The sequence below is a fragment of the Anas acuta genome, chromosome 5 (assembly GCF_963932015.1).
Source record: "Anas acuta chromosome 5, bAnaAcu1.1, whole genome shotgun sequence".
Lineage (NCBI taxonomy): Eukaryota > Metazoa > Chordata > Aves > Anseriformes > Anatidae > Anas > Anas acuta.
The window spans coordinates 45,232,159-45,255,334 of record NC_088983.1 but is presented as its reverse complement, the minus strand read 5'-3'; the positions used below and the strand labels follow the sequence as shown (position 1 = coordinate 45,255,334).

Here is a 23,176-nt window from a genome sequence, read left to right as displayed (position 1 = left end):
ATTAGCAATGCTGGTGCAACTATTTACTAGATGAGTAGAAGTTATTCTATTTAATACTGTATAAATTTAGAACACTAAAACAAACAAAAAACTTTTTTCCTTTGGCTACTGTTTGAATTTGCTTAAAGAAATGTAGTTTTTCTGTGAAGTTCCTGGCTTATTATTATTATTATTACTTTTATTTAGGTAATGGTACAGTGGGAAATTAAGGTAGAACCTACAGAATCAGTGCAAGTTTTGATTTACACTATTTTTTAAGGAAACAGAGCACAAAGCAATCCTTTAAGCATCTACTAACCTCAAGTTAATTTGCATTGAAAAACAGGTAGAGCAGAGTAGTTGAGGTTTACGCTTTGTAAAAGAAAAAGAAATACATGGCTGTTGCAAGGCATTCTTAACCTCTAGTGATTTATTGGCCCTCAGCCAAGTTATCAGGGGAATCTAATTCTTCTTTATTATTCAAATAAACCACATTTGGCACCATGGTTCTTTTTCAGAATAGCTTCACAAATAGACTGAGTACTGTCATTTATTTGACCTTGTACTTGTGTGCCGTGGCTATAATTTTATTTCCCATTTCATAGAACAAATGCACAGAAACCTAAAATAAGAAGATAGGTTGTGCTATTAATAACACAGTACACACATTAAATACCTGTTGGCTTTGCCTGCTTTGTTTTAAAAAAGCACAAAATCTCAACAATTTATTGTTACGGTTTTTTCTTCACCTCTATCATCTCTTATTATGTCTGCAGCTGCACTGCTCTTTTTAGTGAGCTTTCTTTTCAACAGGCCAATTTGAAAACCTGGTCTGTCTTCTGTACAAGCAGGAGCAAAGGTAGGAAATATTTTACTTTAGGGTGTGGACTTCATAGAAGAGGAAATATGCATAACACCCTTGTTGATTTCAAATGTTGGTGAGAGATGATTAAGAATTTGTTTCCTGAAAATAAAAGTATCCTAGCTAGCTTATCAGTCCATAATATTTTCTATAGACTCTGGAACCCCATACATCTGTTAATTTTATCCTCTATTCTAGATGAATTTTTCTCCCCATTTTTTACTGCTTGTATCAGCATATTTTTGTACTAAGTCTCAAATGCAGAGACTCTGTAAAAGAACTGAAATTAGGTAGGTACTCATATCAACTTCCAAGTGCCTGAAGGAGTGTCTTGAATGCCTCATCCCATTTCTTAAAAGAAACCTGGAGCTGGGTGTTCAAAACAATGGCTGTTACCTTCACATAAAAAATTAACCAGTAACTTGAAAATGTCAAAAAGCAGATGAAGACAAAACATCACTGCAGAGGTGCAGTGTAAGAAACTGTATTGGCACAATGGTAAACTACACAGTCACAAGTCACATTGCCCAGAAAAGAAATCCTTGTTGCAGTGCATGGTTCAGTCATGCCTGGGTTTTCCAGAGAACACTGCAGATCCTGAAACTACTTAATGCTGGAAAGTACATTGGAGTTTTCTGACTTGCCCCAATTATAATTGATCTGTGGCAATTTATACAGATTGGATATATAACTGGGATATTTTGCCCCCTCCACTGTTTTCTTTGTTCTCTTCCTTCTCTCAGTCCTCATTTTCAGCTAACATGGTACTGTTAGCTGAAAGTGAGGACTCTACTCATTCTACTCTGTCTCTCTACTTCAAAACGTGTCTGTGTTCTCTGAAAAACTTCTGATTGCAGTCCCACAATGAAATGCTCTGAAAAAACAAAATCCATGTCTGCCAAACTAACTTAAAATTCTTGGTTAGCTTTAGCTGGGAGATAAAATGTTCAAAACATATGCATCTATGGGTCTCTACATGCAAGGTACATCCATTGTAATGTCAGAAGAATGTTTATTGTTATTTTTGTTTACTCTTTGATTTCTTTACTATTAGCCTTACAGCTATCTTACAATATCAGCATCCATTTGTTTTCTACCACTGGCTTTCAATGTTCAGAAAAGAGAAAAATTGGGTTCAGTGAAAAACTCTTTATACCTGCACAGATTGGGTACATTGACTATTTTCCTTTAGCTAAGAGACATTAGATATTTTCCTTTTAAGCATTAAACATATAACAAATTATTTCCATGAATACTAGTTTAAAAAGAAGGAAAAAAAATAATAAAAAGGATTAAGCCTCTAACAAGGCATTTGACTAGAAGTAAAACTCTGAAGTTAGGACTTCAGAATGATGATTCACACCTTCAGCAATGCAAAATTGTCTGGAGGTTCCATACAAATATAGGGGGGTAGGGGCTTGTATCAAGATCAAGACCTGTCAATATTTACGTGCCGTGCAAGAAATGAAATACCACATGTATTATGTAGCACCTTTCCAGAAATTCAGAATTAAGACTGTTGTAATGGGCATTTCAAAGTACCATCTGAGGAATGCTTTTAAGGATATTCTTGCCTTCCCCCCCCCACCTCCAACCCCCCCAAGAAAAATCACTTTGAATAGCGATTTAGAGTCAAGTAGCTACAGCATTCCTTTCATCATTGCTGGAGACCTAGTTATACAACAGTATACCAACCAAACAATGCATAAAAAATATAAATATAATAGGTCTATTATATAGGTCTAAAGTATCTCCATAAAGCCATAAAGACAGAAGAGAAAAGCAATGAAAATTACAGATATTTTAGTGGGTCTCAGCAGATAGAACCTGTTATTGTATTAAAATCTACAGTCCTGATTGTGATTATTTTTTTTTTGTAGTTTTTCCATCAATACCCTCAGCAGTGAATGCAAGGAAACACTTGCACTGACATATCAAATACTCTAACATGCAAAGAAAATTTCTTAATTTATCTGAACCCTTGCTTGAAATGTATATGGGGATCAAGATGAAGTGTAAAGCCTCACCAACATGATATAAGTTCAGAGTAAGGAAAGATTTACTGAGTCCTATAGTTAAAAAGGTACTGGCAGAAAATGCTTTTAACAAGAGACTAGCATAGGGTTAAAGCCAAATTTTTCTTGAACAGATGATATTTCAGATGGCCACACTATTCCAAATGCATCAATTTCCTTGAAAATCCAATCCATATATGTGCATATGCTGTGCTGGCAGGAGGACTGACTGAAATGGCCAAAACCCAAGAGCTAATATTCTTTTGGCCAGAATAATGCAATTATTATTTTCCTAGCTATCAGTCTAAGCATACAGAGCCATCTGTTATGCAAAGCAAACATACACATCTCAATTACAGAAAATGCAGTTGCCTTGACAGAATTTGGATTACACCACTAACCAGGGCTGTAAAATTTGTTTTAAGCTAGTGTATAATGGATGCCTTTCAGGAGTTTCCTAATTAGCATTTACCTGCTTAAACTAATTATCCATCCTTCTTCTTTACTGGCTTATTAAACTTTGTTGGATACTATGCATAAAACAGATTAATATGAGCATAAGACAATAATAAACATTAAAGTTCTGATTCTTTACTGTATTAGCAACATGGTAGCACACTGATTTCAAAATCTGAGATTCCTGATACCAACTCCCAAACAGATTAAGGCAGGGATTAAAGTCTATTACAAAACGAGGGGCTTTAATGAGAGACAAGAATACGGATATGAGTTAAAAACAGCTCTGTTTCCATTTCTATTATTTGGCTTGCTAAAGCCAGCACAAAATAACAATTACTGAACTTATTTTAGCCAATTGCTCACTTTTTTTTTGAGGAATTAATGAACCTCTATTCTGATTCTCACCAGATAATATTTAAAATTAGTCCTTTTCTTCAACAAAAGTTAAAATTTCTCATTTTGTTATTGTTGAAGCACAGCAAAACTAATAGTTACCAGTGATAATAGTTGCCTTGTCATAGCAGTATGGGTACCAATTTAAAGGAGCTGAAATAAATATTATATCAGATTTTTTCTCCTCTGGGTATCTGCAATAGAAGTAGATATCTTGCCCTGAAAATCATCATGCAAAATGTTTCTGCTGCATTTCTAAGCCCAAGTAGAGAGAAGCTATTCCGCCTAAATATGTGTGATGCAGCAGGTTTAGGAATAAGCATCAACAAGCAAATTTCCCTCTGTTTTTGTCTCGTCTTTTAATCTTTGAAAAGCAGTTGTCAACAATAACATAAGAAAAACAACTACTATACATATATATATATATATATATATATATATATTTTATATTAGTGAACATTTGCGGAAGCGGCAAAATATGTCCTTGTTCGAACCCTTCCTGCAAGACATTTTAATGGTCTCTTTCAGCATTTCTTGACTCCAAATGACTCCCTGTCATTGTGTCAGCTCCCTGGATAATGCAGGGTACTCCATAAACATCCAGTAATAGGACACAAGGGAAGTACTATTAGCGTGTCCCTTTCCTATCAGGTACAGAGGTTTAAAGTTCAAAACAACCGAGAAAAGAAACTTCATTTGTTCTCAATAAATTAATAATGACCCTTCATGGCAAAAAGTTTTCAGGCAAAGTTTATCTTATTTGAATGTCCAGTGCTGGTAGACGGGTTTTTCAATTACATCTCAGAATGAACCAGATGCAATTTGAAAAAAACTAATTCAATAATCCATGCAAAATACAGAAACCAGGCTATTTTTTCTCTTAGAATGATAAACAGAAGAACACATTACACACAAGTATACTTTAGAACTGAAAGCATGTACTTACTTGGGACAGGCCTAAATAGATGGAGACAGTTTCTGAAATGTACAAAAATTTTCCTTCTTGATTTAGTGCAAATACAAATCCATCCAGTGACTGCAGAGGAAGAAAAAAAAAGTGAATAGATAATTAAAATTCCAAGTTCCAGACATAAATGGATTCAAACAAAGGCATCACAGAAAAAATTGTGCAAAATATTCAGATTCCTGTGTTTTTGATTTGAATCATTAAGACAATTCCTTTACAAAATTTACATATTAAAAATCAACATATGATTATACTCCAAAGTTCAAGGACTTACTGTCATGCTTACATCTGCCATATACTATACAAAATTATCTCATTTGCATATAGAAGGAATATGGAAAAATAAAGTGTTCTTCTATTTTATTTTATTTTTTAACAGGAAGAAATAAATAAGAGAAACAAATAACCTTCCAATCAAACAGTATGTACGAAGATCCCCCCAGACTCTGCAGAATCAAAGCAGAGAATTTTCACTTACAAAAACTGAAAAAGATAAAATAAAATTCTACCATAATTCAAATCACTATGGACCTCAATAATTTGTTAATTAATTGAGGATTACATACACATACACACACACAATTTTCCTTTTGTGAGGCAACAAACAAAGCCAATCAGCAGATTACTGTCAAATATGTTTACAGCTTAGGTCTACAGAAATGTTATGAATTTCATCTCTTTGGTGTAAAACTCTAGATCAGATTTTATTTTGACAGGTTCAGGTCTTTGCACGCAGTTTCCATTGCAACTGCAAAAATCCAAATATGACTGCACAGATTAATGCATACCTTTTGAAACATGACTGCAGTTAATAAACAAAGGACTATATTCTAAACTGACATGTGGAGTAAATCACTGCACATCAAGATGAAAATATACCTCTAGGAACATAAGCAAATCTTCAATAGGAAGAAAGTGTGTTTTATATAGTATATGTTTTATGCTTTTTATGAGTCTGATTATTAGAAAAAAAAAAAAAAAAGTATTTACTTTAAAAAAGTAAAATCAAAAAATCCTAGAAACTGAAAATGCTAAAATAGCTCAGGGAATAAGAAACTCCCCAAACATTAAGATGAGCAAGAAACAAACCCAAGAAGTCCCATTTTGCTTTGGGACTTGCCAAAAAGTCCCAAAACATTGCTTTGACATAAAGGTAAAGCAAAAATATAACTGTACCATTTGAGGGACCAACATGATTTTGGAGAAAAAAAAAAAGGTACACAAATTTGAAGAAAATGTGACAACAAAGTCATGTACTTTTTTTTGTTCCTTTTCACATACAGAACAGTGATTTTTTAGGCTTTTTAATTTTATTGATTTTTCTGCTCCTTGATTAATTTCTAACACATTGCTAGTCAGAAATTGTCTTTGGGAAGTGTTCTCCCCTTTCTGATATAGTAGGTGGTGAAATTAGTTCAAATGTGTTTTCTAAAAAGAATATACCACATATTGGAATACAAACTCTTGCTGCATTAAAAAAAGACTAATTTATATTTATGAATTAATAAAAATGTAAATCTGCATAGATTTCCTTCATATAAAAACATTTATATTATGCAAGCCATTTATGGCCTCTTATAAATCATCATCATTTCTTTTCAAATGATTAACATCAGTTCCTTGAATTTTAACATCAATAACAGGTGGAAAATTTGGAACAGTGAAGTTCAAATTTAGATCTATACAAGGACAATCAAAACCTTTGATCTCCCCAGCTATGTATCATTTCTTCCGCTGCTACCCACTTTCCCTGTCACAGAAAGACCAGAAGAGTAAATCTTTAAGGGTCTTGGTTTAAGTTTTCCTGATACTCTGTCCCATGTTCCTCTGAGGAAATTGGTTTAATTCTCTGTTAGAAGACTGTCACACTGATTCCCTGGCCACCTATATATGTCCTTACTAGAACGCCATTCTCCAAGAGCAACAATAAATTGCCATACTGAATCAGACTAATGGCCTATCAGCAGTGGCTGGTCTTCCTGGATCTGTCAGTGTGTAACTAGGTGATTGAAAATAGGGATTTGAAATACCAATACTGGCTATGTAGGTAATGACAAGCCTACCAGAAGTTTCTTTCTAACCTCAGGTTGTTACACATTGGCATGGCCATGACAGGTGATATTCCCTGTAATTACTTTTATAAGTAATGTGCTAAACACTGTTTTTTGGAATCACATTATCTTGTTGGTTCATTAATATACTGAAGATATACTGAAGAAAGAAATCATATAAAAACAATTTTCCTCATCTCTCTCTCTCTTTTTTCTCTCTCGCTTTTTTTTTTTTTTTTTTTTTTTTTACATATTCAGGCTTTTAGTTTGCATGTTCCCCTTCCTCTTTTACTGGAAAAAGGGTCCACACAGTTTCAGCACATTTATGATCTGTTCTGTTTAGTACACTATATCACTGTGTAATTATCTGGCATAGAGTTTTGTGAGAACAGCAAAAAATAATTCTCCAAGTCATTAATGGCTGTCATGCTTCTTTTTTCAGTAAGCACCATTTTATTTAGAAACTCAGTCTTCCTAATCAAACAAGTTGGTATAAAGCTTTTAACTCTGATTAGGCATAATTGTTTTCCTCACTGTTGTCTTGGAACTGTGTAAAACCAGTTTTGCTGGAAACAATATAAATAAATTAATCTCAGGTCTACACGAGCAAAAAGAAATTACAACTTTCATAGTTTAAATTTGCAGTCACCAGCAACTGGGAAGAGTCCTGAAGTCAGAAATGTTAAGCAACATCATTCCCTTCTTATTTTTCCATTTCATCTACTCCAAATCACAGGCTCCCCAGGGAAGTGGTCACTGCACCGAGCCTGACTGAATTTAAGAAGAGATTGGACTGTGCACTTAGTCACATGGTCTGAACTTGGGTAGACCTGTGCGGTGTCAAGAGTTGGACTTGATGATCCTTAAGGGTCCCTTCCAACTCAGGATATTCTATGATTCTATGATTCTATAAATCTTTCCTTTCATTAAACAGTTTTAATTCTTTATCCTGTTCATCTGCTTCCTTCTGGGAGACTATTCCTTACTCACCTCCTAGTTTCACAAGCGAGGTACAAAGAAGGCATCACTGATAGATTGGCAGGGAGAGTGAGCATACCCGCTACTCCTTTGGCTTCATGCATGACCAGTCATTTCCCACATCAAAAAATCACTTCATTAAGCCAACTGAGGCTACTATGTGGTGGTCATGCCTTCTTTCTCCATTTCCTTTCCTTGCTCCCTGAAGTTATGTTTCAGTACAAATACTGACATAATTCAGGACTTTGCTCAATAGAGACAATTTGACAGATTATTTAATTATATTTTGAAAAAGCCACTGATTGATAGCTAATGGAACAGCTAACCACTTCCATGCCCCAAATGCAAAGACATTAGAAGTACTAAGCTCAAGTGCTCATACAAAAGAAAAATGAACATAAAAAATGGGGAAGAAATGGCCACTGTCCAATACAAGGCAGTTCCTCCCACCAGTATGAAAGGGCTGAGATGGACCACTTTTGTGACAATGTTGTTTTTCCTTATACAGGTCAAACAGTAGTTCTGAAGGACTGTCTCATTCGTTATTCATAGGTATTATTTATGAATATTTATTATTTAAGTAATGCGTGTTGAAATTTTTCAATTTTTCATAAAGCGTACGTCCTTTGTGCATGCCAAGAGAGCACCAGACTTCAGAGAAAGGTGGCAGACAACATAACAAAGGTTATATTATATACTGAAAAAGAGTATATGATATCATTGTACACTACTTATTTACAAACAGTTTTGTTTTAATGAAAGATCTTTGGAAGCATTATTCATACTACATTTGTATAGCTAAGAAAACAATAAATGTGAGAAGTGTACCAGGTTTAGTCAGTTTTTAAGCCCCTCTTTTAAACTGAGCACCATAGTGTCATTTCCTGCTGGAATTTCTGAACAGTTTTACTGTTCTGTTCCACAGCTCTGAAGTTATGATCAACTATAGAAATAGTTGAATAGAAATAAGTCCTGAAAAGGCAACCAGTATTCATTACATAGCTGGTTTTCATTGGCAGAGCATATCAAGGTATAGCATCTTCTGTTAGGAAAGTATTATTGGATTCATTTTGTTTTTATTTTTTAAAATGAGGTTGATTTTCATAAACGTAGTGCTATCCCATCTAGTGTGATACCTTAAAAATGGTAAGGGTGACCCCACCTGTCAATTTTAAGCACAATTAAATTTAAGGAAGACTGGCAACTTCTTCTTTAAACCTACTCTTACTGGTTATATGCAAATCGTGATTAAAGCTGAAGCTCCCCAGTACTTCTGATTTCAGAAAACCCTTATATATTATGCTGTTTCAATCACCACAGGTTACTTTTAATTTATTTTTTATTTTTTTTAAACTGCCCCACTGTTTTCAACAGGCGCCAATTAAGATTCTGGGGTCAATGGGTTAATTACTTCTTCTTACCCACTATGTAGAATTTTCTGATTATTAACCAAGGTTGGATTAAGATGAAAAAGAACCGACACAAATGTTAATGCTCGCCCCTCCTTGAGAAGATTTATCATAATACCGTGCTGAAATCTATATGCTTTCTTTCAAAGCTGGTAGAGAATGAAATCTTAAAGGAAACACTAAAATAAATGCTTTAAAGACATGCAACTATCTGATTTATTGAGCTGGTTTTCTTATTTCTGAAAACTGTTCTAAACTAGAGAGACAGGACTGATATAAGATTTCCTTTGTCACATACCAGCAATTAAATGTGGTAGACATGAAGGAAGTGAGACTCAAATGTAAAAGTCACTACCTACAGCATCTCCGAATAATAATGCCAATAATTATAATTTACGTCCTCTGACATCAGAATAATATGAAAATGTAAAACACTGGATTTTAACCCAAAATACTAAGTGTCTCTTACAGTAGTTGTAGAATAGTGAGGTTATTTCCTTTCAGGATATGAAACCCACTGTACCACTTTGACCGAATATGTGCTAATGTATAATGCATTGCACTAAATGAATTTATATTTGTCAGAGGAATTTTGTCCCTGCTATTTTTGCATATTCCCACTACAGAGAAATTTAATTCACTGGGGTCTTACTACAGTGTCCTTCTGGAGAATATCCTCATATTTCATACTATCCATGAAGTCCCTAATTCCTTTTAGTGTATTCCAACACTGCAAAAAACCCTGTTACACTGACCTAAACTCCAGTTAGAGTGAAGAATTACCAGTAGGCTAGGTTATTTTAATGACAGATTATTTTAAACTAAGCCTTCACCATCTGTTCCACCCCCTAATTATGAATGCAAAAAGAACATATTTCACAATTACATCAGTAAAAAGTAAGATATACATGATTTAAATGCATGCATGTGTTCTTTGTCCAATGCAGCATGCATCTGTGATGTTTTTCTCATAGCTCAGGCTCTGATAGGGGCTGAGGTAGGGAGTACTCCCCCTGATAAAATAGATTAATTGATATACTAAACTTTTTCCTGGCAAACAGATCATCTTAATTAGAATTTTTCACTGTTATGACACAATGATATTATAACTGGAGCTAGGCATTAATTTGAGGACAAAGCCTGTCACCGATTAAACATACAATGTTCAATAACAGCAAAAATATTTTACTGTTTCTTAAATGAGAGGCAGTATAAGATGCAACTGACACTTATTAAAGCAAATAGTCCCTCTCTTGCAATAAACATATCATTACATAATGTATTTAGTGTGTTATAGCATGGCTTAAGGTCAACAAAAAAACCATAAGTTTCATTTCAAAATGGCAGCCATTCTTGGGCAGGGGTCTCAAATTAAATGGATGGTACAAACAGCAGCTAACAGAAATCGGATTCAATGCTTCAATGCCCATCCAGTGTGCTCTCACTATTAAGACATCAGAGTAATAGCCTCCAGCAACACCAACATACAAAAGCATAGGTATTTAGGCAGAAAATCTGACCTTGGGCTTTCACAATAAAGTACTGTGAGACAACTAGAGTATTATTCTTGGAAATGCAATTTTATATGCGATATACTTGATACACCAACAAAAATGAATGATTGAAGTTTGATCATCTACTGACTTACAAAAATTTCTGAAAGCTTTATTCCTCCTCTTTAGTCTTATTAATACCTTGCAAAGAACAACAAGAAGAAAGCCTGAACAAAATAAAAAGACATAGGGCTTACTGCAGTGTTCTTCGGGCTACAAGCTTTTTACTATACTGTAAGAATACCAACAAATAGAAAATTCTGTTTTCAACTCTCATACCACTGCCATTTTTTAATTACAGTCCACCATAATGGTCCTATGGTTATATGACCATAGACGCCTTGAGAATCAATGACACATATTTGGCAAGAAAGCAATGTTTATTTGGCAAGAAAACAACTGCAGGAAAAAAAGATGATGCAAGAGTATGAGCTTAAAGGATGTGGTTGGAATGACTGTGATGCCAGCTTCCTAATTGGTCATCTTTGTGCTCTTTGCTCGTGTGGGCAGGATGCAATTTATGACAACAAGGAAGTGCCAAAAATAAACGTGTCAATAATAAGATCTGTTTTACAGATCGAAGCCAAGAAACAAAGGAGTAAAGTTACTGATTCCTTTGATGTATCTTTCACAAGACTTTCAGAATAACTGTGTTTATGTAACCAAAGCAGAAAAAAAAAATGGTAGGTGCAGATTTACTACATTATTAAAATAAATAAAGAGATTCTGTTCCAGATCAGAATGACTGCAAAGTATATAGGAGAAAAGTTTCGAGGCAAGAATAATGTTTGAAAGCTGGCAGCTAGGTTCTTAAGGTATACTCCCAGGTGTATTCCCTGATAATAGATTGACAAATATCAGAGATGAGCCTGAGAATCACAGGAAGATTACAAATCTCAAAGTTATGCTAGTTCAAGGAAAAAAAAAAAAAAAGATCAAGAGTTTGACAATTTTTATATGCAAAAGCAATAAATGACTTTAAGGGATCTCTACCTTGTTGACAGTAATTTATTTATTTTTTCTATAAGGGCACTCTATATTGCTGCAAAGTCCCAAGCCATCCTGACTGTACAGACGAAACTGCACCATGAGAGCTATTAGACTTGCTGAAAAGTTGGTATCACAGTAGGGGGAAAAATATCCTTAGGTTATACTGTAACACTATTACCAGAAAGAAATAGAGAGGCTCACTAATGTGAAAATAATAATAATAATAATAATAATAATAATAAAATCAACTCCAGGACAGAGAGCTTGGATTTATTCACCTAGTTTGTCAGAGGATAATTTTTTTTGGCCAAACCTTTCATATAACATGCAGAGAACCATATCAAAGCCAAAACGCAGATAAGAGCAACAAAATTAAGTGAAATAACGGAAGCCAGATAATCTTTAATTATCTCCTTGAAATTTTTTGGTCAAGTAGTTGCACTGTTTTGCTATATCCTCTATGTCTCTGCTCATTATTATGCTTCTATTTGATTAATAGATCTAAATTACTGGGATAAACTGCTGAAATTCTTCGTGCAAGTTTTCATGTAGAGACACTGATGTACTATGAGAGAATTAAACAATTCGTAGGAAGTGGTTCAATGCCTTACACAGTAGAGTGCTGGCATATCTGAAGTCAGTCGGTGGAGTAGGTAATTTTAACTTACATGCTAGGCTTCCATGGCATTAAGATTTTAACAGTCTGATGATCTGCTACAATTCTTGAATCTGCTTGAATTGTTTTTCACTCCAGTGATGGGGAGTAGGCAACCTCTCTTGAGTAAAATATTTTAGAAGGTGAGTAGTACCCACTAGCAAAAGATAGGAAGTAGGAGTTTACTCTCTTTACTTATGGTCTCCCACCTGTTCCAAAAGAAGTAATCTTTTACATGCAACCAAAATAATTTTAAAGAAATTTTATTGCAAGAAGATGTTCGATAAACTGTGCATTCCCTCAGCAGTTTCCAGCCTGTGGTTTACAATCTGACTGATTTCAACCTGAATTTTTCAATCGGAAAACTGAACTACTTAACGGTCTGAATAATCTGTGCTATTCAGTCTGAGCAATTTCAGCCTGAGCTGTTTGAGGAGATCTGTGAAAGGCAACTAAGAAAAGTAAGCTTACTATGTACAGAATTAAATTCTCCACACAGCATTTAAACCACCAGTCGACAATTGTTGGGATCTACTAGTACAAAATAAAAAGACAAAAAAACTCTTCTCATTGGCAAATGCTACTGTTCATTTTCCATTCTTTTGCATAAATGATTCATTACTGAACAAAAGTACTGATTTACATTAGTATATGCTATACTAACTACTGTTAAACACATCTGAAGTTAATATCTTACTAGGCAGAATATTTATCTTCTCTTTGCTATTCTCTTTTCTGGTAGAAGGGATATATATATATATATATATATATATATATGTATTAGTGTAAAGAAAAGGAAGAAAAAGGACTCCTGAGGGAGGAATTCAAAACTGTTACACTTAATTAAAATTCAATTTTGTGGGAGTTGTATATTAAAGCATTGACCTTTCATCTTCATGATGCCAGTTCCCGATGAGCTCCTACCCTTCAATTATATAGGATTCACAGTTTTGCTTCCAGACTGTTTGGACAGTAGATTGTAGTGCCAATAACTGCATACCATTTAATACAATCAACTGTACTATTTGGGATAAGAATTTTAATACAGAGATTATGTTATATATATCTTACCCTGAGAATGTGATTGTTTCAGGTCAGAGTTAAATGTACATCTGGCTGTGGACTGGCTTTGCTTTGAATGCATAGAATCTGAATATCAAGTTGTTTACGTCCTTTGTTGGTGCAAGTATTACAATCATATATGCACTTGTGCACCAAGAGGTTCTGCCCTGAGGACTCGATACTGTAAGCACTTGCATATTTACCTCCACAAGTGCCAAAATCAAAAGAGTGAACTGACTCAGTAAATGGAGATATTATAAATGGTGGGTCTTGGTAGGATGAAGACTAAAACCCCAGATCTGCATCTCAGACTGATCACAGGGCAAGAGACTGTGGGAATCTAAACTGAATGGAATGTAGTGCTGATATAAGTGCCTATACAAGCACAACTGACTGTGGGAGCTGCAAGTATTATTATGACGACATTGTTTCCAAAGTAACAAGTTTAAAGCCCTTTTGTGTTATGTATGAGTATTTCATCTTAGATAAGGTCCATTCCAGATCACTCATATTCACTACATACCTGCCTGTTTGATAAGCTTTTCTTTTAATCTACACAATCTTATACTAAATGAAAGTTAACAGATAAAGCTATCCAAGTGTTTATTGCCTAAAAAAGTAGGTGGAAAAACATAAATTATAGGGAAGAATTTGTGATATAGTTAATTGTACTCTTAAAATAACACCTGCACTCATTGGTGTTCAGATGCTCTGGTGATTGATCCTGACAATTGGCTTGCTAGAAATAGCCCTCCAGCCCAGAACTGAGTACATGTGTTCTCACTTGCATCACACAGTTTCATATACATGTATATGAAGCAGCAGAGAGACTGTGCTCAGCGAAAAACAGGATGAGGGGCTTATGTTTAGCATCTTTAATCTATTAGAGGGCAATACAGATAACCAAAACAGATTTGAATGAGAAATTGAGTCCTTTACCTAGCCTATCATACTGATTTATACTCTTCTTGAAATAAGAACATGTTGAGAATACTTTATAGACTTTAGAATACTTTATAGACAACAGAATACAGAAATAATAGGATCACAGGATATTAAGAACAAATACAAAGTCCATTCAATCCAGCACCATTTCTAACTAACCCCTTAAAGATACATGGAAAAAATAAATAAAACTCTGTGTTCTTATCTTCAGCCTCTTATCCCCTGTTGTAATACAAAGAAGTCAGAACCTGGTCCTAATCAGCTGAGAATTCCTCCAGCTGTCATTAATCCTAGTAACAATGCAGGAGATCCATTTTTCTATACCGATTCTTTCCTCCACTTATGGGACTGTGTAGCAGTTCCATAGATGTCCACTTTGAAAACTTCTAGGATCCATCTACAGCTGGACTAAGTTAACGTAGCCGTTTGCTGAGCCAAGACCAGCACAGAAATCCCTCCAGGACTGTTACTATTGATTCCATAATCCTGCAACCCTCGAAATAAAAGGAATCTGGACTGCCATGAACAAAACCTTTCAGTTACTAAAACTGAGATTTAGATAGGCATGAAAAAATAAACCTATATCCCTATGAAGTCTGGCTGGTGAAGTGGTTCTTCCAACTTTGACATAGTTTCCTCTGCCCTACATGTCTGTCTGACTTTCTACTAACAGCATTCTAATCCATGGATAGCTTTTGCTAGATTTCACAGTAGGCAGAAGTCTTGGCAAAATTCCTCCAAGTTCATTGAAAACAGACTGATAATGCAGAAAAGACCCTCCTGTAGCCTTTGCAGCAGTAAAAGCTGGACTATGAGTTCCTATAGTATTATATACCACATAATTTACATAGCAGAGAGACCTTAAAACAGCCTGAGCACTGAGAAAGCCTCAGCCAACTTACACTTCCTTAAACACAAAAGTCCATAGAAGACAAAATGGAAGTCTACTGAAAATTCTCTTGTGCTATTCTGATATCCACGGAAGAGCTGGTTTCCATTTACTCAACTGTGGAGTTAAGAGCAAGGAACATAGGAGTACAGCAAACATGTGGAACTAACAGAAAAACAATTTATTGAAACCAGTTAGAGACTTCATTAATAATAGAAGTATTTCAGAAACTGTCCATTACATCTGCATTCTACACAGTAAAGTCAATATGTCTATGCTGGATTGCAGTATTTCCTTCAAGTGTTTTGAGGTTAGACTGTATCACTCCAGAAGTATATTTCATACAAAAGTGGGAAGGTGCCTGTGTAGGTAAAGATAAGTATGGATTTTGCTGTTTACCGGTTCATTGCATAAATTCAAGCATATCAACAGCACAGAACAGCTCTTTCAGTGAAGAAGATTTACATTCTTTTATAAATACAAGTTAATATATTGTAGCGGCACCTCTGACTGCTGTGATAATTAAGGGTCTGTTTGTATTTCCATAATAAAACTCTGTTTTCTAGGGTGGGGAGGGGTGACTGGGTTTGTCCATATACCACCAGCAAAAGCCAGAAATACAAGGTTTCAACCAAGATCATCTTTTCTCTCCTTATAAAGGCAGTTTCACAGTAACCATGTGAAAAAATTCCCCCATATTTTTACCACATGGTTTTAGAGCACAGCCCTAAAGTGTCATGATATGCCCTTAAGGGGGTCCCTGGACCAGCTGCAGCTTAAAGTAACAATAACCTGCTCATCACAGGGTGCTCAAAATTTCCTTGACACTGCAGAGTACAGGAGCTGTCTGTTTTGCCAATAATCCACTCACCACATTACCTAAAGAGCCCCAAATAAGTCTTGACAACACCATCCCTATGCTATTTATTGCACGTGTCAACAATCCATATGTTGTATCCCTTGTCCTGAGTAGGAACTGACATGATTGCTCCGCACTGTTACTATTGGTTTCACTCCAATTTGTAACAAACCTGAAGGTTAAAGTTTGTCCCTAAGACAACAGTGGTAAAATTGTCTTCAGCTATGGAACTGATGAAAGAAAACTCCTCTACTCTTGCCAAATGTTAGCATCAATTTCTTTTTATTCAGAACCACCCAAAGTAAACTAAGGAAACACTTCTAATTTCTTCTAATTATGTTTTAAACACACAGTGCAAGTATAATATCCTAGCTTTCCCTGCTGCCACTGTGATATTTTTCTTCTTTCTGCTCCATTAAAACATCACATATATCCGCTGTTGTCTCCTGCCTTAAGCAATGTATTTCTTTAGACCGTAAGCAATACCTTACATGTTTGTTTGGTTCTCTAAATCTCACACAGTTGTCTTCAGTTATCTTGGCATTGTTACTGTGCAGTGTTAAATTCCTTTTCGTGCTACCTGAAGGTCCTGTAATGTTGCATTTTGACTACATCTCTTCTCCCTCATGCAGTTTAATTTCAAATCCTATTTGTGCATTATTAGTGTGGGAACTTCTTGTACAAGTTAACTTCAACATTTTTGAAAAACAAGCAAAAAAATCCACAGAATTTCCTCAAAATTTCTGTTACCTCTCTCAGTAGCTTTTTTTTTTTTTTTTTTTTCTTTTCTTCTATTTGCCTTTCCTCTCAAATCACTGGAAACCTACCTTCCTACCTTAAGCCAAAATCACACAGGCAACTAAATGCTGTTAGAGCTTTTTATGTTGCCATGTGAATGCCTTTCTAGTTCAGGTTCTGTTCTGTTACCTTGTCCAAATGAATATGCTGCATGACGCACAACAGAGCAAACAGCATAGATAGACTTCTGCATGTAAATTTGCCATTTTAATTGGCAGCAAAGTCTTCTAACTTAAAATAAATAAATTTAAGTGGTCATGCTTAAATGAGTTCCGACATTTATCTGCATTTCTTCAATCTGTTTTCAGTCACTATAGTGAAAGAGAAATGTTGTTTTATCAGCCCTTCCCTGATTCTGGCTTGAAACCAGATGGGAAAGTGCAGAAGCACACACACACACACACACACACACACACACACACACACAGAATAACTGCGGCAGAAATACAACCAAATGTTTTCCACATCTGAGAGGACTGTCTGAGTTCTGAGTTAAGGGTTTGAATCTAAACAGTTTTTCAGCCTAGTACTATCCTTAGTGGGATTACAATTCAACTTCTTAGACCAGATTTCCAATTGCACTTAAGACAAGCTCTTTCTATTCCTCAATTACGTTTTTAACAGAAGATAAACATAGAGGAACACTTGGAAATTCAAAAGACTTTTTGACCCTAAAAGATGGACATTCATGTTCATGAAACCTTAAAGTATCCTTGTTTTACAAAACATTTTATCTTGCCACATTTTCTAGCTGTACTCTCTTAGAATAAAATTCTTCCTCATGAGCTACCTGTGCTGTTTCCTAATCCTTCAATGAAGCTACTATGCCCCCCACCGATATCACAAGCTATTATTAAAATCATTTATGAAAAGTCATCTATAATAACGCAAATGGAGACCTAGAATTTCCAGTTAGGAACACACACAAAAAAAAAAAAAAAAAAAAAGGGAAAAAAAAGACAAAACTAGTTTTGGAAAACAAATAGAAAGTATGCATTTACTACAGCTATTTGTTATTAGTGAGCCTACAGTAACAAATTTAAATATCAAATTCTGTTCACTGCCCACTCCTAAAGCTCTTACTGATGCCAAACTTCATTCTGAAGAATCTCACCTTTTTGACAGCAGAACTTAATTCAGTACAAAATTACTGTTTCTTGTACTGCTCTGTAAGAGTTATTTGAAACCAAACCAAACTTAAAATCCGAATAACTGATACATTTGCTATTGCCTTTATTCCAAATAAAAAGGACTTCAGATACCTTTGTGATATGTTCGTTAAAATGGGAAGATTGATCTGTAGATATTATACAGGCCTCAAAAGTAAAATAGATTAGACAAAAACAGAGTATGGGTTAAAATCCCTGTGGGTGTCAAATCCATTGCACACAGATTGGAAAGCATTCCTCAAGTTGCTGGAGTCATACCAAGAGATTTTTGTTATTGCTAAGAAAGAGAGACATTTAAGCTGTATAAATGTTGTACAATTAATTATTTGATTCAGAAAGCTGCAGACAAGAATGCAAATGCACAGAGAAAACAAATCACAATTTAAGATGAAAGTTTATCATGAACAAGGAATTTCTAGAGTCTAACTGCTGGTACATACAACAGGCATGTTGGATATGGAGCAAATCCATACAAATCCAGCAATATTTTGTAGTTCACATACAGATATATACTACTGTCTATGACCTACAATAATTATAGTCTATATGTCACAAGTAATAATATTTCAAAAATCACAATTATCCAACTACTTAAAAGCTGTGCCCTATCACACAATAAAATGTTACACTTTTCATACAAATGATACCACAGCATAAACTGCTCTTGCAAATATTATAGCTTTAAACAGCATTTACTATTTCTAAATGCTCGTTGAACACAGCAGGTGGCAAAATGATTTAGCATCATGAACAAATACATATGGTTGCTTGAGCCCAAATTTTAGAGTAGATAAACCTATTTTCTGGTCCTTCGTTTAATGGACTAGAAATGAACTAAAAGGCAGCTAAATCATTGTACGTATTCTGGCAACTCACTGCTTCAAGTGAACTTTCTCATACGGAGTACTGTGCTTAAAACAACATAAAAGCAAATCACAGGTCTCACATATACAATGAATGGCTCATCTGCAATATCTCCTCTTACAGTTTTCAAGTAGGATTGTGCACTGTGGAAAAAACGTGCAAAGGTAAAAGCAAGAGCACAGTGGTGTGTAGTCTAAAAATCAATAAACAGAGAGAGGACATTAACCAAGAGGCTAATAAAAAGATGCTGCCCTAGACAGTAACATAAAGAGCCCTGATATATTCTTCTCTTCAAAAACGCTATTCCTTATGCCAATTTTCCCTTAGCACTGCAGTAGTTTCTCTGTGTATATACACGTCATCTTACTTTTTTGTCTTGTTCCAATTTTATGTTTGCATTTTATTTTCTCATTTCCTTCCTGCTACTCCCCTGTTTCTCTTTACTAGTTTGATGTTTACACAGACCTTTACTAGAATTGCAGGGTTTGGAGAGATCCCATTTTTTTCTTTGTTGTAATGCCCACATTTTTTTTCTGAGAGAAAAGATAAGTTTACCCAGAAAATAAAAAGCTAATACAACCTTTTGCTCATCAACAAAGTATGTCTTGTTGTAGCCAGGAATAAGTTAATAAAACAGGGAAAAAGCTTAGTGGCTTAAAGAAAAAAAAAAAAAAAAACTCCTTGGGGTTATGAACGAACAATGTTGTTTTTTCTTCCCAGCGTGCAAGGATTTAATTAAGTGATAACAGTCACCTTGGGGTGGCTGCACAAGGCAATAATATCTAGGTGAAGAAAAATGCTGAAGAGAGTTGAGTACAGTCAATTTATCTTCAGAGAAGGCAATAAATGAACAAAGCATAGGTATTTGGCTGATTGTTTTGGAATGTTTCCATTACTGATAAACATCAAAATAAAAGGACAAAGATTTGGTATTTTCAGTATCTGAAATGTATTAAATACAGAAAGAAACAACGAAATAAATCAGTGTGAGGTCATATCCTAGAGTTCTAATTGCAAATGTTTTGGTAATTATTCAAGCTAAACATAGAACAAGGGAATTTTAATGTTGACACAAAGGATAGAAATACAGCTGAATTGTGTATTTATAGCAAAGACAAAATACAATGAATTTCATTCTGGAGAAAAAAATGGTAAAAGTAGATGCAAAAAAAGTGACATATATTAGACAAACATATGCAACTTCATGGCCAACGACCCAAATTCAAGGACTTAAAACCATATTTGTGGGATCTCTTTAGGAAGCAAGGGGCAAGCTCAATTGACTGTAAGCTTATGTTATGCTACCCTTGTAAGCAAAGGAAATGACTTGTAAGAAATAGCAGCATGAAGCAGAGACAATGTCTACCATGAAAAAACATTCTCCTGTACCAAAATGCTGCTAACAATTTGCATTACGTTATTTGCAATGTGGGGTTTTCAAGGAATACATGGGCTGTCCTTCGGAAGTTTAATGTGTACAAGGGGTCCTGAAAGCCATTTGCCCATTTCCCAAAACAATACTGTCTTCCAAAACTTGACACAACTTGGAGTCCAGCTACAATAGTTGTTAGTGAGTGATGTGATCAGCCAAAGTCTGAGCCAAATGGAAACAAATCATGCTTCAGATGGAAGATAGCATAAACAGCCCAAACACACCAATAATCTTGGGAATTCATCACATTCCATTGTCCCTCTCAAGCTGGAAACGCTCCATTTTCCTTTTAATTTTCATACTTTTCCTGAACGTGTCCAGAGCAGTGAGGGAATTGATAGCTATTTTCTTGAGTTTACAGCTGGGTTAAATACTCCTCACCCACACACTTTGCATGAAGAGGACGAAGCCTACAGAGAATTGTTGTTTAACTGTGTGGGCAGATATTCTTTCAAAGAGAATGAACAAGTCAATAATGAATAGTTCAGCATCCTGAGTAAAAATATGAAAGGCTTGCATGTGTGTGCGAGTGTGAGGGCAAGCACATTTGTCTATACAAATTTCTGAAAAATATGTTTTGAATTTTAAGAAAAATCTTGAAACAAGTTACTCTAAGTTTCCTCATTATAACTTCTAGTGTACATCCAACTATTATATTGAACTAAAACACTAATTTTCAGTGCCCATCTTTTCAAGATCCCAAATGATACTTTGACAATCAGTCCCACTGCAGTTACTTTCCTCCTAAAACCAATATGACCTTTAAATTTCTTTATAAACTACATACAGGCATTCATTCCTCATCTGTAGGATGATGAAGGTTTCTCACCTGTCTGTAATTTCTGTTTGGCCTTGGTAATGTGATTCCAGCAAACACTTATCTCAGTTCCAAGTGCTACCTTACTGGTCATCTCCATCAAAACACAAGGGAAGAACGTATGAAGCTTTATCTCATTCCTCATTTTAGAGGGATTTTCTTTATGTTAGGACTGGGATATGTGAAACTAAGACCCCTCTTTTATATGATTACATAGTACAACTTTTTTTTTTTTTTTTTTTGGCATCCAACATGTGTTCTGATTCTGTATGCAAATTAACATATTAACAGCACTTGTTTGGATCTCAAGGAACAAAAAGGGGAATGAGCTTGGTTTGCCATAGAATTTGACAAATCACTACCAAACACATCTTAAAAAATAAAATTCAGCACAAAAGTATTGTTTCTAAAATTGTTTAGATCCTACCACTTCGATATTTAATCTTTGATTCTGTCTGAACTGCAGGGCTGGTTAAAACAAATATAACAGATTAGTCTTACTAATTTTCTTCTTACTATTTTCTTCTAAGTCTTTTTATTTCTACAAATTATCCCTCAGAAATTCTAAGAATCTTACCTGAAAAAAACACATTGGGAGGCATTGGTCACTGTTGCCTTCTCAAGGCTCAAAGTTTAATGTCAGAGGACCTGAAGAGCCATTCTTCATTTTTTTGTTTATCGTGTGAGTTACTCTTCAAATGTTTACATGCTTTAAGTTTTTTGTCTGTAACATGGGAACAACATGTAGACAACACCAACCCTTCTAAATTACCCTGAGATTGTTGCATTTTAGAGTCTGCAAGCATGGCATAGTCATAACTAAATATACTAAGTCGGGTTTGGGGTATTTTATACATCATCAGAAAAAAAAAAAAAAAAGGTAGAATATATGTATCTATTTAGACTGAGGCACAAACAGTTCCTGTTAACATTAATGGGAGATTTAAAACTGATGCCTGAAGGATCTTGTCAGAGTATAACCTGAGGATTAGAAAAGCTGTTCACATACAGTAAGAAAATCTGCTTGGTTTCTGTCTTTAAAAACAAAGAAAAGAGAAAGTAGAATGGGTTTAAAAGGAGAAGAAAACACTAAGTTGCATTTCCAGTGATTTTTTTCATAGAAAGAATGTCAGCCTATCGCAGACTACTGTGTAAATAATATAGGTTTGCTATCCAGAAAGTATTTGGTGATCCAAATAGTGCCAGAAAAATAAATATCTTCTCAAGAGCAGCTTACAAGGCAAAGGCACAATAAAGGAAAAATATCAGTTCATTGATGTCTGAACTGAAGCAGAGATGAAGAAGGATTTCTTTCCCTTTGAAGGACCTTTTTTCCCAACTTTTTACATTACGAACCTATTTCTGCCAGGGATAACTTATTCTTTGCTTACAAAGACTGATACTGTCTCTGGAAGATGCTAGACCGCGCCAAATGATAAATTTTCCCACAGCATCTTCCTGTAAGAGAATGCCCCTGGACAAACCTGCAGAACATTGTCTTCTTCCCCCTGGAAATTACTTCATACTTTCTGCAGTGTTTAAAAAAATATTGCTCAAATATTTTAACTGTGTGGAATCTATCCAGACTTGGCAGCCCAAGGTGCAGCTCTGAAAAAGCCTTTTGTATGCAAGTCAAGAGAAAACATTCTTAAAGGACTCTGCTCTTACAGTGGTCAACACCAGACAGCTGTCAGCAGAAAATACTAGGTCATCCAGTATGAAAATCTGCTGTCAGAACAAACCTCTTCACCATACAAAGATCTCAAGGAATACTTCTATAAGAAGCACCTAAAAGCAATGAAGAAAGGAGAAATATGTTCCCTTGGATAAGACAAGTGCTTTCCCACTTAATGTCATTTGAAGTCATTTGGCACATAATGCATATATATCAGTGATGTGGAAATTTACTGATGAGTGTCTATGTTAGCTGAAGACATTTCAGCCACCTTACTAGGTCTCTCCAAGACCCTTGTGTATGCTTAAAGATGCAGTATTTGAAAAGCTATATGACATAAAAATGTCAATGCACC

The 23,176-nt window shown here is 35.1% G+C and overlaps 1 protein-coding gene across 10 annotated transcripts in view; it reads right to left on the bottom strand.

Annotated features, from left to right (window-relative positions):
* Positions 1–23,176, bottom strand: part of NPAS3 (neuronal PAS domain protein 3) — a 613,991-nt gene that overhangs the window by 181,097 nt on the left and 409,718 nt on the right. For all 10 annotated transcript variants that reach the window (XM_068684450.1, XM_068684455.1, XM_068684454.1 and 7 more), the window contains one exon: positions 4,655–4,744. In XM_068684450.1, coding sequence (XP_068540551.1) covers positions 4,655–4,744 — 90 coding nt within the window. The remainder of the gene's footprint in view (positions 1–4,654; positions 4,745–23,176) is intronic.